The following is an 18,437-nucleotide window of genomic DNA, read 5'->3' on the forward strand; positions in this document are numbered from 1 at the left end:
GGAGGGGTAACAGACAGACGGACACACTTTTGCATATATATTATTAGTATGGATGTACTATCTTTGTTGTATAAGTAAAATATAATAATAACATTATGATGTCCTTTACATTTTACTTAATGAGTTACGTCCATTGCTGACTAATATCACTTTACATCGATCGCAACATAATATCTGAAGTGTGTTATGTATTCGATATTTTAAACTACTTCTGTGGAAAATAACAAGTCATTATTTATTATTATTGCTCACTAGATGACCCGCTGAATTTAGTATCATTTTCCTCCATAAATGTAACCTTTCCTGGATTTCCACGAGTATTTCAAGACTAAAATTAGCCAAATCAGCTCAGCCATTCTCGAATTTTAGCAAAAGTAACAAAATTAAAAATTCTTTTTTATTTAGAAAGAAGATTTGTCGGTAGTCGGTACCAATTACGTCCTATTCACGACCAATATCGGATTTTGATCTCTACCTACGAGTCCTACGAGCGAGTCCTATGACATACAAGGTACTTATAACAAAACTAAGTAAGTAAGTAATAATACTTTATGTATGTGTCCCTTGTATAGAGTTCACTGTGAAAGTAGCAGCGCCGAAAGAGCAAACATTTTTTTGTGATTTGAATGGGCAATATAACAAATCAATACAAAAGTTTTAAAAAACTCTCATTCTGTACTGCTAGTTTCACAGCGAACTCTATATAGGGGACCCTTACACATCCTAAAGCATTATCACTTAGTTTTGTTACACCTTTTATAAGTAATCCAGAAAAACGCAGAGGATTGATAAGCAATTAAGCAATAAGTACTGTTTATAGTGAGTATGGCAAAGTAGATACACCTACCCAGCAAGTGCGCCATAAAATCTATATCAAAAGCGAAAGAGTTTGTTTGTTTGTCTGTTTGTTTGTTTGAACGCGCCAATCTCAGGAAGTACTGGTCCGATTTGAAAAATTATTTCAGTGTTAGATAGCCCATTTATCGAGGAAGGCTATAGGCTATAGCCTTCTTCGATATATTACTTATTTTGTCACGCTAAGTCTATTAGGAGCGAAGAAATAGAGGAAAATGTGGAGAAAACGGTGGAAATGATTTGAAAGAGCTTATCTCACGAACTACTGGAGCAATTTTTATGTTATTTGGCACAGATAAGAAGTAGACCACGTGAAGGATCATAGGCTATTTTTGTGGTTAATTTGTCTGTGAAATATCAAATTTACGCGGGCGAAGCCGCGCGGAACGTTTAGTAACTATTTTTCCACTCGCATATGCCGGGTCGGCGCACTTTGCCACACAGCTACGAGTATAATATGTGAATATCTCCGATGGTACTAAGCCGTTAGGAGGGTCACTAGACATCAATAGGAGACAATTGCTGTAGACATTATAGGCGAGGATAATTTGTTAGACGTGTGTTAACGTGTGGTATGTGTATAAAAGCAATATATGACCTACATGAGTTCTGAGAGAGAGATCTGTTGTTTTAACTTGACATAAAATAATTACGTGGGTGTGCCGTGTGCCTAGGTATACATTTATTTGGTAGTAGAAGGACCGCGAAATAATTTTTTTATTTTATTATCTTGTCCCCCTAACATAACAGTGTCAGGACTTGTTGTTATCTTTTAATTATACACCATAAAATATTCAATTATTATACATACTACATTATTAAAAGTTCTTATACGAATAGGTTACAAACAAACCGCAAAATAGGTTACAAACATATAATTTAAAACAGCTTAAATAAGGAATTTGCACGCCATAGAAAATGACTCAATCTGATCATCTAGTTATCTTGTCTAGCTTTTTAACTCAGTAGGTATCTGATTTTCCATTTATTTCATAAGTTCTAAGTATTATATGTTTTGAATTTACAAAAAAATTGGAAAGGCCCTATGAGTAACCAACAAAATATATTATCACTTTCAATACTGATTCTTCTACTAAAAAATCTGGAAAACCAAAGGAAAAAAAGGAAGAAAGGCTTTACAAATTTTATTACGGTAATTGTTGCCTTACCTGCAAGTTGCAACACAATAATCTATTTAAATAAGGATGAATCTTCAATTTTGTCTCGCTGAAACTGGAGAACGGCTGAACCGATTTGGCTAATTTTAGTGAAGTCGAAGGAAGGAAAAAAAAGATACGAAGTTCACCGGGTCATCTAGTAGTTAATAATAATAATTATTTGTTCTTGTAAAAATATTAATGCACTACTATCTACATAACGTAAACAAGTTAAACGGACAGTCGTCCAGTGGACATCTATTATTATGTACTAATCGTGAGCAATTAATATCAATTATTGTTATAGTAGACAAGCCACGAGACTCGACAAAAAATTCAAACTTTGTAATCAAAAAGCGACAAAAACAAATATTCGTAGAAGTCCAGGGAAGGTTTATATTAGGTGAAATCATTCGAAGTTCATAGGGTCAACTAGTAACGAAATATTAATAACATAGTTTAAAAAATCGGCCAAAAGCGAGTTGGACTCGCGCACGAAGGGTTCCGTACCGTTATTGAGCGAAAGTAAGCAAAAAATTGTGTTTTTTTGGCCCCCCTTAAATATTTACTTTATTTTAATTTGATGATTAATTATTAAAGTACAAATATAATTAAGAATATTGTGAGTATTTCAAGTGCCTAGCTGCTACCATTATTTATTACGAGCAAAAAAGGCAAAAAAATCACGTTTGTTGTATGGGAGCCCCACTTAAATATTTATTTTATTTTTAACCGACTTCTAAAAAGGAGGAGGTTATATGTTCGTCTGTTTATATATATATTTTTTTGTATGTTCAACCATAACTTCGCCGTTTGTGGACCGATATTCATGATTCTTTTGTTGTTGTACAGGGTTGAATCCGAGGTTGGTATCATGTTCACAAAAATGGTGATCTGAGGATGGAATCCATGAGGAATCGAGGGGACTCCTTGAAATTTGTATGGAAATATATAGTAATTTTTTTGAGAAGCATTTGAGGTAAATGCTATCAAAAAGTTAGATTTTGCACCAGGTATACCCTGGATCCGAAGGTACCGAACAGAACTTTTTAATCCTTATACATACAGGTTCGGGGATTTCGGCGTTGCTTAAACAACTGAAAGCATTGGCTTATGCTACACATTATCAATTTGATTGATCATCATCATCACAACCATAATTATACCATGGGTCATCACATTATAACCCAATTATTGGTACTTTTCGTGATATTTTGCATCGAAGCAAATATTTTTGATGATTACATCGCTATTTGTGGACCGATTTTCAAAATTCTTGTGTTGTTGTATAGGATATAATCTAAATTTTATATAACAATTACGAAAGCGGTGAGCTGACGATGGCATCTATGAGCAATCGAGGTAAATCATTGAAATTTATCAAAACACTCATAGTGGTTAAAATGTTGTTTCTAGTAACTTAAGCATATGATACGAATATGAGAAATTTCATACGAAGGTGTCTCTTGGTCCAAAGGCACTGAACAGAATTCCTGAACCTTTAAAGATAAAATCTTGGAAACTGCAGCATCGCTTAGATAAGAAAAACATACCATCTTCATCACCTTGATGAGTGGCAATCTTCCACAGTGCGTTTTTTGCGTAACTTTCTGCCGCGCACTGTAAAACTCTGGAATGAACTGTCACCAGCAGTATTTCCGGACCGATACGACCTGCAAACCTTCAAGAAAAGAGCGTATACCCTCTTAAAAGGCCGGCAACGCACCTGCAGCTCTTCTGATGTTGCGAGTGTCCATGGGCGACGGTAGTTGCTTACCTTCAGGTGACCCGTTTGCTCGTTTGCCCCCTTATTTAATAAAAAAACACGAATAAAATGACATTTCCTAAAAATGATTCCTAGATAGATCGATTTATCGCCCCCGAAACCCCCTATAAACTAAATTTCATGAAATTCGTTGGAGCCGATTCCGAGATTCTAATTATATCTTATAATATAATATATAAAATTCTCGTGTCACAATGTTAGGCCGCGTACTCCTCCGAAATGGCTTTACTGATTTTAACCAAATTTTATATGCATATTCAGTAGGTCTGAGAATCGGCTACTGGGTACTTTTTATATTCATAAGTGCATTTGTTGAATAAATAATAGTAAATTATTACAACTCGAGACTGACGGCGACCATTGTTTGTGCGACGGGATAGCGATGGACGTTGCCATGGTGACATACTTATTTAGTCACTTCAATAAAATAATATGGGTGAAATACTTTATATGACAAAGAAACGTTTGCCGGGACAGCTAGTAGGTATATAATTATATATATACAAGAATTGTTCGTTTAAAGATATAAGTCTATAAGATGTGGGACGGGCGGTAGAAAATCTTGAAAATTGACCAGTGCAGTTAGGTATATTGCAAGTATTACTTATGTAAACTGTTGTTTGTAAGTAGTACCCAATACTTATCTTATCATAATATTCAATCACAGTTTTATCAAGTATTTGATATGACAGGAATTCCAGTTGCGAACGATTACTTAAGATTATTAGAACTAAGGTTTCTTATTTATAATTAATCAAATTTATATAAAATGATAAATTTAATTATGCTGTTGACTAAGTTAACTGTTGGTTAGCTAAGTAACATCTTTTTTAGGGTTCCGTACCCAAAGGGTAAAAACGGGACCCTATTACTGAGACTTCGATGTCTGTCCGTCTGTCTCCAGGCTGTAACTCAAGAACAGCTATAGCTAGAATTCTGAAATTTTCACAGATTGTGTATATCTGTTATGGTTAGGGGGGCTCTCATACAACCAACGTGATTTTTTTAACCTTTTTTGCTCTATATCAATAATGGCAACAGGTAGGTACTTGAATTTTTCTCAAAGTCCTTAATTATATGTGTACTCTAATATTTATTATTTAATAATAATATTAATGTTAAATAAAAAAAGAGGGGCTCCCATAAAAAAAACATAGTTTTTGGCCTCATTTTGCTCTATAATGGTACGGAACCCTTCGTGCGCGAGTCCGACTCGCACTTGACCGATTATTTTATTATCTTCATATAGGCTGTAACAAAACGAAGTGATAATACTTCAGGGTGTGTATAATATATCCCTTGTACATATTATAGAGTTCACCGTGAAAGTAGCAGCGCTGATTTTTTTTACATTTGTACTGGCAAACTCATAAGTCATGACGCTAGGGCGCTTGCCCATACAAATCGCAAAAAATTGCTCTTTTAGTGCTGCTACTTTTACAGTGAACTTAATATATAATATAATACAATGTGTCCCGACACCGGTTTCTGATCCTTCAATATCATGGTGTACGGCATATTTTATTGACAAATTGGCTTTAAAAACTGTGAAAGTGGCAACGCTGGAAGACCCAATTTTTTTTTACTTTTGTATGGCAAACGCCATATTATACCGTCATGACTCATGAGTCATGACGGTATAATATGGCGTTTGCCAATACAAAAGTGAAAAATAAAATGGTATTTCAGCGCTGCTACTTTCACAGTGAACTCTGTACAAGGGACACATACACACGCTAAAGTAATTATCACTTAGTTTTGTTACATAATGTTAAAAAAAAATGTCAAACTAAAAACGTAAAAAAACAAATGACCAGTATATCAAGTAAAGACAATCTGACAGATGACAGACTCGTATGTAGAAAGATAATCTCTGAAATGTGAGTTATCGGTCAATAATTTTTCCCGAAACGACGCAAAAACATTGACCCATTTAAAAATAGAGGCAATACCTGTTCGTGTTTATGAAGTATTTATCAAACGAAATGACATTGCGTGGACCAATTCAGCTCTGCGTCTGCGCAAGATAATGGTATTGAAATTGGTGTAAGCTACTAGCTAGTACGCCGTGATCCTCGTAATCGCACGCACGCATTACCCGTGTTATATTATGACGGGCTATTAGTAAATAACGAAAATTGTGTTTCGATGTTTTTAAGTTTGAGTCCGCGCTGAATTTTTAACTCCGTGCGAACGAAACCGCTCAATGTGTAAACTATTAAGATACATAAAAGAGAATAAAATTATCATACGTGAGGTGTATTCCCATAATAAAAAATAATTATTTAATAAGGCGTAATTGTGATTAATAACCTTGTTATATGAGACAATAATAATATCACAAAATATTTCTCACTCCAAAGACGCAGTCGTGAAATAATTTGCATGGACACAACGCCGGTATTCTAGTTACAGTAATAGATTTGTACAACAAGAACAAGGTACTCGTGCTAACTGGAGCAAACCTATCAATAATGTAAGCGGACAGTTGATACCTGTACATTTGTGCGTATTGAACAAGTTTTCAAGAACATTTACCATTGAACAAATATACAAGTGGCCATAATTTGACTGTAATGTAAAACATGAAGAGAAGGAAATGAGAAAAAGAGAAGAAAAATAAACAAATATGACCTGGACAAAGGAACTTGATGAGGCAGCCGAGATGGCCACGAAGAGGGGACACTGGCACACATTCCTCTTCTATCTACTGTGCGGTCTAGCGGCGATACCGACTTCCTTTCTAGTGTTCTCCCAGGTAATTATTATACCTTGCGGCATCAACACTCTTTGCCTAAACTACCTACCTATTAGGTAGGTAATAGGTTATATTATATAATTAAAAGCTGAAGGAAAGAGGTCAATGTTTTTTAAATTAAAAGTTTAACTAAAAAAAACTATAGATTCCAAGCAAGTCACCTCAATCAAAAAAGGAAAATTGTTTGTCCTGCCATGCCTTGTGATTCTCCTGCAACAAGTTTTTTTGGTGTTTGAAGTAGAAAATAAAGGATAGTATCGATCCTTTCACATCGTTTAACTCTTTCTGGGACATAACCGTACCTCCAAATTATCTCTTAATAGGTATGCCGGTTGACCAAATACCTATTGTTTCTTGTAAATAATAACAATCCTTCTCTGTCATAAGTCCGTCACGCTAATTTAAGAAAACCAACATTACTTACCTATTAGTTAATTGCTCATTACTCAATATTTTTGCATACATGACATATTGGTCAATAGAACTTATAATATTGTTTGCCTTTGTTTTATGTCAAGTAAACAACTCTGAAAAGTTGTTTACTGCGCACTGTAAAACTCTGAAATACTTACACTGTCACTATATTTTCAATACGACCTGCAAACCTTCAAAGGCCGGCAAATACTTGCAGGCTGCAGCTCTTCTAATGTTGCGAGTGTCCATGGGCGACAGTATATTTGCTTTCCATCAGGTGACCTGTTTGCTCGTTTGCCCCCTTATTTTATAAAAAAAACGATCATATAACTGATATCGTGTACTTAATAATCCTAAAAAACAGTACATATTGTATGCAGATTATTTTCTATACCAAACTAACATTCTATACTGTCAGATATAAAAGTGATAAATATTTCAACATTAAATTCATAAATACATAATTACAACACTGTACATCTGTATTAAAAATGTTTTTACTAGGTATTAATCGCCAAACTATCGTTTGCAGCATCGCGTCGTCCTGAATATCATATAGATTCCTATAAGAAAAGTCAATTAGTTACGATCGTTTTTAAAGTACTCGGTGATTGTTTAATCCAAAAAGGACATTGTATTTGGGATACAGTATAAGTAGTCTACTATGCCTGATATAAATGGTTTCAATCGATTACGGGTTTTTGGTCCATACATTTTTGGGCATTCGCCTTTGGGCAACCGTTTTTATGGCCCTATATTTTTGTTTTAATTTTGCTGCAATACATCATATTATACATCACAATCAATACAATATTACAATATACGAGTACTGCTGCCTTACTCCCGAGTCCCGACACAATCAGTATCGCATCGAGAATCGTATCAGCTCGATCCCAAAGCTTTTGCTACTTCCGACATAATATTATGTACTAGCGAAAAATCGTGCTGCGGCTAAATTTGCTCGTAAATCAAAATCGTATCAGTTTCGGGTTTGATTCTGCAGTTTTGTATTTAGCTTTTATTGCCAACACCTAAAATTTAAAACTGTAAAACTTTTATAAATTCGTTATTAGACCAAATTTGTAAAACTTTATTGCAACTGTGTGTTCTTCAAAATATTTATTTTTTTAGGTATTTACAAATGCCACACCAGATCATTGGTGTTCGCCGGATCCCGAACTAGGACACTTCGGGCTGTCCAACGAACAGCTGCGAAAATTAACTGTACCAGAAACTAACGGAGTATATGAAACATGTAAAAGTTATACAATTGATATAGACGAATTACGCTCTATGCTCAATAAAACAATAACAAGGTAAGCTTTGCGTGCTAAAGTAATTTCAAAATTAGAAGTTTAAGATTAACAGATAGAATAAGAAATAGCACGCTGCGTTCCAAAACTGGTATAACAGACATAGGCATAAAGGCTGCCAAACTGAAATGGGATTGGGCGGGTCATATTAGCCGTATGCATCCTGACCGCTGGGCAAAGATCGCCACAGACTGGGTACCTGATGATGGACGACGCCGCCGCGGTCGACCTCGCAAAAGATAGCGCGATGAACTTGACACATACAAGCCAGGTTGGCCGACGGTGGCGATGGATCGGGATGAATGGAAGGACTTGGGGGAGGCCTTTGCCCAGCAGTGGGACAGCATAGGCTCTTAAAAAAAAAAAAAAGTTTAAGAATAGGTAGAGCGAGTATTTAAATATTCATAATATTATAGTTTCTCTGTAATATAATGATCATAACAATTCAATAATAGTTATTATAATTATTACTGTTTTAATAAGTTATTTTGGTGTAATCAGTGCGAGCGAAGCGAGCTCTAGTAAAATCCCACAACCTGAGCACTTTTGTGGTACACTTTACGGAAAAACTATAATGCTTATTATATTTTATGCTTTAACATAGTAATTTTTATCTATAATATGTAGATGTGTTATCATCGGTCAGTCAAGGTTCGGTTACTTTTAAAATAAAATAAAAAAACTGCTTTAAAAATTATTATCACGCAGAAAAACGACGCGAGTCCCCACAAAGCTCGGCTTTTAGCTAGTGAATAATTTTATCAAACTAAATTAATACTTTGAAGGCTAACATGCAAGTATAATTTAACGCGACGATACGTAGTGGTTAAGAATTTAAAGAGGTTTGTCACGAGTGTGTTGACTTAAGAAGGTTAAAATTAGAATGCAATACAAACCTGTAGCGGCACAATAATACAATGTGATAATACGCTTTCAGTATTCTTGTTAAACACGATCTACAAAGTAAACATTGGCTTTGGGCCAAGTGCGATGATTTAGTTATTGTATTCACTGTACATAATTGAAAATATTGAAAATATTTAAACCACGCTACACTAATCTATATTATAGTTGTCTTTGACAGTGACAGTCACATGGATTACCCGTATGCGTGGAGTAATCTTTTATTAATAATACAATAATGGCTTTGTATTATAGGACCCAAGTATCAGAAAAAATCGGAGCAAGCTCATCTCATCTAAAAATAACTGATGAAGATTTGGATGGGAAGCGAGTAAGTTAAAATATCAAATATATTTAATTTAAAGAAAACGTAATATATGAGTCGGTGGGATATGTTCAATACTCGAGGACGTGATACTTGGCTATTATAAGTGTGTTTGTGTAAACACCGTATCCTTGAAACCATCAAATGAGACCGTCAAAATGAACAATTTTTGTATGAAAACAATGATTTTCTCATAGAAAAAGTTGTTCATTTTGACGGTCTCATTTCATGGTTTCAACGGTGTTTGCACAAACATACTGTATTAGATGAAAAAAAAAATAAGCCGCGCCGGCCGCATAGTAATTTACTAAGTGTCCATAATTCTTTTATATATAGGGAAATTTGGTCAAAAATTAAGTACCTAATTTTATTACATAATTATAATAAGAATCGAGTGCCGAGTACTCTCCATGTCTGACCAGTCAAGCCGTATACGGGTTGTATAAAAGGGCTGTATAAAATTTTATTTTTTGTTGGTAATAAAAATGTTTTCCTGCTTAAGCCTGGAAATAATACCTCATTTCCACGTGGTTTTCAAATCACATAGTTTGTCATTATTATCTTTTTCCCAGAGCTGATTATTGATACTAGAACGATAAGTCACTGACATGATACAACAATTTGATTAATGTTCAAAGGAGGCATAAATAAGACATAACATTTATTGAAATCAATAAACTTTAGGATTAAAAAAAAATGTCGCATTCGTGTTGATTCACGATAACCAGTCGCTAACTGATGAAAAGTGATGTTTTATTTGCAATAGCTAAATATTTTGGACAAGGGTATGCGACGAGCTTCATAAGATTTTAATAATTTGTAACAGTTACGTGTTGAGGACGCTATATTAGCAGTGAGACAGGAGTCAAGCAATTGCTCTAACGGATGGACCTTCAGTGAGGAACATTATAAGAGAACACTTGTCACTCAGGTAGGAGGTTACGATTACATTATAATTTGATTTAACCATATTATTATCCATACTTACTTAATATTATAAATGCGAAAATATGTCTGTCTGCCGGTCTATTTGTTTGTTACCACTTCTCGCAGAAACTACGAAATAGATTTTGCTGAAATTGGGTATGGATGTACTTTGAGGAGAGGACTACTAGGATACTTTTTATCTCTAGAAAATGCACAATTTCCAGGCAATAAAATAATTGTGACGCAGCAAAGTCGCGGGCGTCGTCTAGCTAAAAAAATATTTTTCTGATTTCTTAAGGATTTAAGCTTTCCATCTAATCATCTAATCATGTACTTTTCAGTTTTTATTGGTGTGCGACAAGGACTGGTTACCGAGAACCAGTAATACGCTTTTTTGGGTTGGGTCAATATTCGGAAACCTGTTTTTCGGAGCGATTTCTGATAGGTAATAAAGAGTCCTTCAAAATAATTAATTACTCAATTAATATTACTTTAATCATGTCGAATACTTTTTAAGGTATGGTCGACGTCCAACGATACTCCTCATGATACTGATAGAAGTACCTCTGACGATTGCTGCATCATTTTCAAGCAACTATTGGATGTACATAGCTCTGAGAGTACTTGATGGTTTGTTTTTCCCAGCATTGTACCAGCTACCTTTCATTCTGGCATTAGAATTGATGCCACCAGCAAAGAGAACATACACAGGTATTTTCTGATAATTTACATAATTGAAAGTCTGGGACACAGTCTAAGCAAGTTAACTATATCGACTCTCGACTGGAACTGAAATATATTTTATCCAGTATAGAATGATATTTTAATATGAAATTAAGGTATTTTATCATTTGATCCATACTAATATAATGAATGTATTTTATGTTTGTACAATATCTTGAACGCAATAAAGTATATTCTATTCTATTCTATTCTAATATTATTGATGCGAAAGTGTGTTTGTCTGTCTATTACCTCTTCACGCTTAATTCGCTGAACCGATTTTGCTGAATTTTGGTATGATGATAATTTAAGTCGCGGGACATAGGATACTTTTTATACCAGAAAAATATCAAATTCCTGAGCAAATTTTAGCGCAGCAGAGTTTTGGGCGTCATCTATATTAGTTGTCTATAAACTTAACTGCTATTTGTAGGTATCGTCGTTGGAATGCTGTTCGCCAGCGGCATGTGTTTGCTGGCCTTGCTCGCTTTTTTCCTCCGTGATTGGTATCACTTGTCTCTGGCTACCAGTGTGCCTTTTGTATTTCTATTTGGGTAAGCATTACATCTTCATAATATTGTCTGTCCGTATGTCTGTGTGATAAAATGGTTAATAAAGAGTGACCATTTCAGATATTACTGGCTTATTCCAGAATCTCCCCGTTGGCTCGTCGGAAGAGGACGGGTGGCTGATGCGGAGAAAGTGTACATAAATCTTGCAAAGAGAAATGGAATTACACTGCCACGTGGATTCCTGATAGAACTGCATGTAAGTGACATTAATTGTGATTCATACGCAAAGGCATTTTTAATCGTATCTACCGCGATGATTACTCAGTTTAGGTAATCATTTAATCACTTTAAAATAGTATAATATAATCTATTCACGAAACATATCAATTTTAGTTAAAGCGTAAGAAGCTTTACAACCTAATTAAATATCAATATTTTTAACAGAATTTTTTTAGAGACGAGGACGGAGATATCGATATAGCGGTAAATAAAAACGGATACCTCCAAAAACTACGGCCAACAACAGAAGAACTAAACGATAGACGAATAAGTAATATGATAACATTCCAAAAACAGATTAAAAAAGAAGTGGATAATATTAAAGTAACAGAAAATTTGGGTAACGAACCAGAGGGAGAAAATAAAATGGATGAGTGTATGGAAAACTCAGAAGCAGAAAATATGGAAGCTATAAAATTGAACACAGAGATGAAGCACTCAAATTATGATTTACCTCTATCTTTGAAAACCGAACAACAATCAACAGTCATTGATTTGAGAAAGAAATCTATACAGGTTGTTAATAGAATCTTCCTAAATAACTCATTTGAAGATGTAGAAGAAAAGAAAAGAATAGATGACCAAAACTCGGAAGGAGATTGCAGAGCATCACCAATTGATTTATTCCGATATCCAAACTTGAGAAAAAAGTTTCTAATTTTAACTTTCAACTGGGTTGCACTGGGCGTTGTTTACAATAGTCTTAGCTATAATACGCCAAATTTAGGAGTAGACGATTACATCGCATTTTTCATTGGTGAGTAGAAAAAGTGAAGATTTTTTACACTTGCATCTGAATGATTAGCTTTACAATTTAATTTTTATACAAAAATATTTATAATTTTAGGAGGAGCAGTAGAATTGCCGTCCTACTTCATAGCCTGGTTCAGCATGGAGAAATACGGTCGACGCTGGGTCTTGTCGACATTCCTTCTACTTGGAGGGCTGTCATGCCTCAGTTGCGTACTCGTGCCAGAAAGTAAGCTGCTTCTATTGACTTGTTTATATAATTTATTACTAACTAGATGACCGGGTGAATTTTCCTTCAAATAATTCCTTCTAACCTAACCTAACCTTCCCCAGTGGCGACAGGGCTGGCAAAATGCCACAGGCCCCTGACCCAAAAGGGCCCCAGTCCATGAGGCCGTGAGGTCAGAATTTTTTATGCATTGTTTTATTATTAACGTGACGAATCGGTCAAATAGCTAGTCATAATATTAAAGAAGACATTATTAAACATATTATCTTTAATTTTTCAGCCTGGCCATGGGTGACGGTGTCACTGGCGATGCTGGGCAGGCTGTGTGCTGCTGCGTCCTTCGCCGTCTTCTACGTGCAGATTGGTGAGCTGCTGCCGACGGTGGTGCGAGCGCAGGCGATGGGAGCGTCCTCATTTATAGCAGGCGTTGGACTACTGGCTTGCCCTTATATTGTGCACTTGGTTAGTTGAGTAATTTATTTATATATCATTTTATTAATAAATGATAGACAGTTAACAATAATAACAGTGTTAAAAAAGCCCGGAACAGGGTTTGTGTTAACACGGCTTCACGGGATATAATAAGTAACACTACAATGGAAAAGTAACCTCCAACTAAAAACTAAATTATTTTGTTGCGAAACGCTTCTTCAAAAACTTTAAACTCATTATAATACTTACTATATTTTTGGTTACCTATATAGTCAAAATGAAATAAGTTGTCCCCAGCGGTCATCGTCCTTTTTAGTCTGGGAGCTATATGAAAAATTCTGACTGACTGAAAAACTCACACTGTATTCAGTTAACTTAAGTAAAAATTGAACTCCTATGAAGACACATCTAATATTTAAAAAAAATGTCGGGTTTTCCTTCTTGGCGCTATAACTTCAGAACGCACCAACCGATTTACACGGTTTAGCATTCGTTGTAAAGGTCTCGGGCTCCGTGAGGTCTATAGAAAATTAATTCAGAAAAAACTTCAAGAGAAGAGCAGGCAAACCCAACATAATATGACAAGTTTTTAACAGGTGCGGTCAATGACCGCTACCAAAAACCGCTACGGACAGGATACGGCAATACGAGAATAAACGTCTATGTAAAATAATAATAAACCAGTGATTAATAGCAGACTCTATTTTATTTCAGGCCGTGTACTCCAGGTCACTGCCGCTGATCATCATGGGCGTCCTCAGCTTGGTGGCAGTGGTCACCTCCCTGTTCCTCCCGGAGACCCTCAACCAGCCTCTTCCTCAGACCCTCGGAGATGGAGAAATGTTCGGGAGGAACTTCAAGATTTTCAGTTTCGTTGAGAAAGGATGATAATTATGTTTATTTTTTATAATATTATCATGGACCAATCGTGTATATTATAATAAGAAGAGTTACTTAATAGAACACAGTATTATTTAGATACGTAAGTAAGCGTTGTTTCTTTGACGAATGAAGAGAAAAATATTTTCTTATAATAAAAAAAAAAAACAAAAATGCTAAAGTGTGTCTGTCTGTCTTCCGTTACCTCTTCACGCCCAAACCGCTGAACCGATTTTGCTGAAATTTGGCATGGAAATACTTTGAGTCCCGGGAAAGGACATAGAATACTTTTATTCCGGAAAAAATGTACGGTTCCTGCGCGATAAACTAATTTTGGCGCAACGGAGTTGCGGGCGTTAACTTAGTACCTATATACGAGTATGTTATTGTGTCATGTAAGTAGTACTGGACTTTGTTATCCATCACAGACCACAGCTGCACGAATCTGTAAATTGCTAAGAATACTGAATAGTTCTTTTAAAATATTATATTATTAAATTTACCGGGAGCTAAAATCTAAATACTTAGTAAACTGCAAGTTAAATGAATAGGCAATAACTATTTACATAGTAGTAAATTGTAAAAATTCAGCTGTTTTTAGTCTGTAATCAATACAATTATTAATTTTAATCATAATATTATTATTATTTCGAAAATTAAGTTGATCATTAAATTTTATAACACTGGCAATTTTATTAAAAATCATTTGAAATTTCAAACCTCCAACTATCGTTTCCGTGGTGTAGCGGTTATCACATCTGCCTAACACGCAGAAGGCCCCCGGTTCGATCCCGGGCGGAAACATGCTTTTGCATTATTTTTGTACTAATAACAAATTATATATTTTTACTGTTATAGGAAACTATACTAATATTATTCATTTTACATAATATTTCGTGAGTGTTAATCATGATTCACGGTACTATCTATATTCATATTTAATCCATAATTAAGAGAGACGCGGCGCACGCACTAGTCTCTAGATTAAACTGTTTAGGAAGCCCTCAATTAGTGCTAATATCAACGTTATAAGAAACCTAATAATACTATTGATATGATTATAATAATATTATTTGGTAAACATAAATATTATTGAATAAACTATAAAAAATTAACTTAAAATTAATTAACAACATTAAATAATGCCTGTCATCTACTAGCAAAGGTCAGTACTTTTTAGTTTACCTGATACCTAATAGATGGTGCTAATAAAATAGATTGATGCTATTTGTCGCTAGATGTCGCTGTTTGGACCCATATTTTTTTAAAGTTTGCCATTTAATAATAGAGGTCTCTTTATTTCATTTACATGAGTCCTAATAAACCAAACCACAGTAAGTAAAGCTAGACAATCTAGACCCGTGGTCGTCAAATTGCGGCCCGTGGTCGTTATCTGTGCGGCCCGCGACAAAGTAAATTATTTAAATGTTCAACTATACTATTATTATAATATGATATTAATTGTATTGCTACTTTTTAATGTGCAAAAAAATTATTATTAAGTATTATTATTATTACTCTACACAATGGTTAAAATTGCGCCATATTATTTAATGATAAAAGTAACTGGCCAATTCTGGCCTGTTATTGCTAATGTTTAGACTTTAGTTAACAAATGCCAAAATATTAACCTAATCTAGTTGTTTTATAGGGCCTGATTACACCTATCGAACCGCCAGCGATGTTATGTGGGTTCAATTCAGACCGCAACGTGACGCGTAGATGCATTTCTAAATTTGCACGCAATTGAAATCTGTCAAATCAATACAAATTTAGAAATGCATCTACGCGTCGCGTTGCGGTCTCAATTGACCCTTAAAAATTCATCACAATTCACATCGCTTCGACACGTTGCAATGCGAACTGACCCTAACAAGACTTTTGTCAAGATAAGGATCACTTTCATAGGAACTCCAAGGTAATATATATCTCTAGGTATTTAATGATAATATTATAAAGGTAGAGAGATTGAAAAAAAAAGTTAGGTATGGATAGCGACTCTAATTTTACTACTGTTATCTCGCGACAATAATGTCTATCGCCTATAAATTCTCCATATAGACAAGTATGTATGATTCATGAACTTGTAACTTATTGTATCTATGGCATTTGTTAATTATTTTTTAATCGTGTGAAAATTACTCATCGATCTAAAAGTGGTCATGCGACACCTGTAATCAGTACCTAACTGAAATGTTTTGAAAATCGTTAGCATATCTTGAAGAAAGTAACTTTTAAAATAAGTACATTAATTAATTTCACTTGTATTCTACGATTTTGAAAGCTACTTGCTAGGTAGAGTGAAAGATGCCGCTAGGGTTGCCAGGTCGCTTTGCCAAAAAGCCGGACAATGGTGCCAGCTTGGCCGGACATTTGTACAAAAAAGTCCTGCTATGGAGTACTGTAATCGGAACTCTTAGTATTCCTAACACGTTCGTAATTTTCTGTTTTATTAAAAACAGTTTTACATAAAATTTTACGTTTTATTTAGTGTAAAATCTTCTAGAAATAGTAGATTTTCATATAAAATTATCGATTCAAAGCTCTACAAAAGCCGGACTCCTCTTAATTTTGGCCGGACAAGCAATCAAAAAGCCTGACTGTGTCCTGCTTTATCCGGACGCCTGGCAACCCTAGATGACGCTGTACTGTATTTCACTTTAAAAAAAACCCTTTTCACTCGTATCCTTCCTAGGTAGTGTTCTTTTGCTAGTTACACATATTGCACTTAATAATAGTATTTTAAAAAGATAAAACCGACTTCAAATTGTACGTAATTAAGAATTAAAATCCCCTATCTCAAAAACTGCTGAACTGATTTTGATGAAACTTGCAGTATTCCCTAAGTTGAACAATACCTAGTACAACAAAAAATAATCACTTAAATCGGACTTGTGATCCGGAGATATGCGTGCCAAACATAAAAACATACTTACATACATACATACATACACTTTTGTTTGGCACATACACTTTTGTTCAGAAACAGCTATACAGAGTGTAACAAAAATAAGTGATAATACTTTAGGGTGTGTACGTGTTCCTTGTAGAGAGTTCACTGTGAAAGTAGCAGCGCTGAAAGACCAATTTTTTTTTTCACTTTTGTATGGGGAAACTCGTGACGCTCGGGCCCTTCCCCATACAAAAGTGAAAAAAATTTTTCGTCTTTCAGAGCTGCTACTTTCACAGTGAACTCTCTACAAGGAACACGTACACACCCTAAAGTATTATCACTTATTTTTGTTACACACTGTAGATTAACATATACAAATGTTGGATAGTTCTGGAAATATTACCATTTGCACATGTTGCTACTGTAGGATTGGTGCGTCATGTACGTACCTATCCTACAGTAGCAACTCGCTAGATAAAGGGAAAGGCTGCTATCAGCGGTTGGCGGGTCCGGAAGTAGAGACAGTACCTGGGGTATAAGAAAGTTCCCTGGTGGTTAAGGTGCTCCTCACCTATCATCCGGAGGAATTCCAAATATTCAGGCGAACGTCCTTTATGTGTCTAAACTCTTTCTGATAAAGTGCCGAATAGGCACAACAACATTCACAACTTTTTTGACAGATTCTCCATCCCTGATCTGTCAAGTTCAGTGGTCGATAGCCTATTCGGCACTTATCAAGAAGTGGTGAAACATTCCCTGAATCTATAAAGTATTTTCCCAAAAATAAAGAAGAGTGAAAGAATAAGATCATCAAACTTCTTGTATCAAACAAGCTTGCTCAGCCAACAATGAAAACGGATCAACAACAATTAAACACAGTATTACACAACAAGGTCTGGTACAGCAAAACATGCAAGAAATGCTCGCTACGTTCTCAGGCGAAACGCCCCGCTCACACGCATTTGATCCGAGCGTGCCGTGGGACTGTTCATATAACCCCTGAGTGGCTATTTTCTAGTCTATAAACTGATTTAAACTATTTAGATAATGGAATATATGGAGCTGGGCCCTAGTAGTCCTTAAATGTCAGAGTATACTGTAGTCCGGCCGCTGATGGAAATTCGTCCATTGATCTATCTTCACAAGCGCACTAAAATATTCATATTCGTGCATTGAAACAAGAAAAATTATATGCTAGTAAAAAGACAAGCAGCTATTGATAATAATTAATTACCCGAAATTCTCTTACTCCTGCTATAGACAAAATAAATAGAGTGTAAGTTGGAACATAAAAAAGTAATA

The 18,437-nt window shown here is 35.1% G+C and overlaps 1 protein-coding gene and 1 non-coding gene across 2 annotated transcripts; both read left to right on the forward strand.

Moving 5' to 3' along the window:
• Window positions 1–5,851: 5,851 nt before the first annotated feature.
• On the forward strand, window positions 5,852–14,421 carry LOC121728193 (organic cation transporter 1-like). The gene is made up of 12 exons (XM_042116332.1): window positions 5,852–6,556; window positions 8,102–8,286; window positions 9,442–9,517; window positions 10,338–10,442; window positions 10,780–10,883; window positions 10,956–11,149; window positions 11,595–11,715; window positions 11,794–11,929; window positions 12,118–12,709; window positions 12,800–12,931; window positions 13,212–13,393; window positions 14,078–14,421. Exons 1-12 carry the CDS (start codon window positions 6,428–6,430, stop codon window positions 14,249–14,251), a joined length of 2,130 nt encoding a protein of 709 aa, XP_041972266.1. The 5' UTR covers window positions 5,852–6,427; the 3' UTR covers window positions 14,252–14,421.
• Window positions 14,422–14,973: 552 nt separating this feature from the next.
• Window positions 14,974–15,046, forward strand: Trnav-aac. Its single transcript has one exon. It is a non-coding gene; the product is annotated as a tRNA-Val (tRNA).
• Window positions 15,047–18,437: the final 3,391 nt, after the last annotated feature.

The sequence above is a fragment of the Aricia agestis genome, chromosome 1 (assembly GCF_905147365.1).
Source record: "Aricia agestis chromosome 1, ilAriAges1.1, whole genome shotgun sequence".
In the NCBI taxonomy this organism is placed as follows: Eukaryota; Metazoa; Arthropoda; class Insecta; order Lepidoptera; family Lycaenidae; genus Aricia; species Aricia agestis.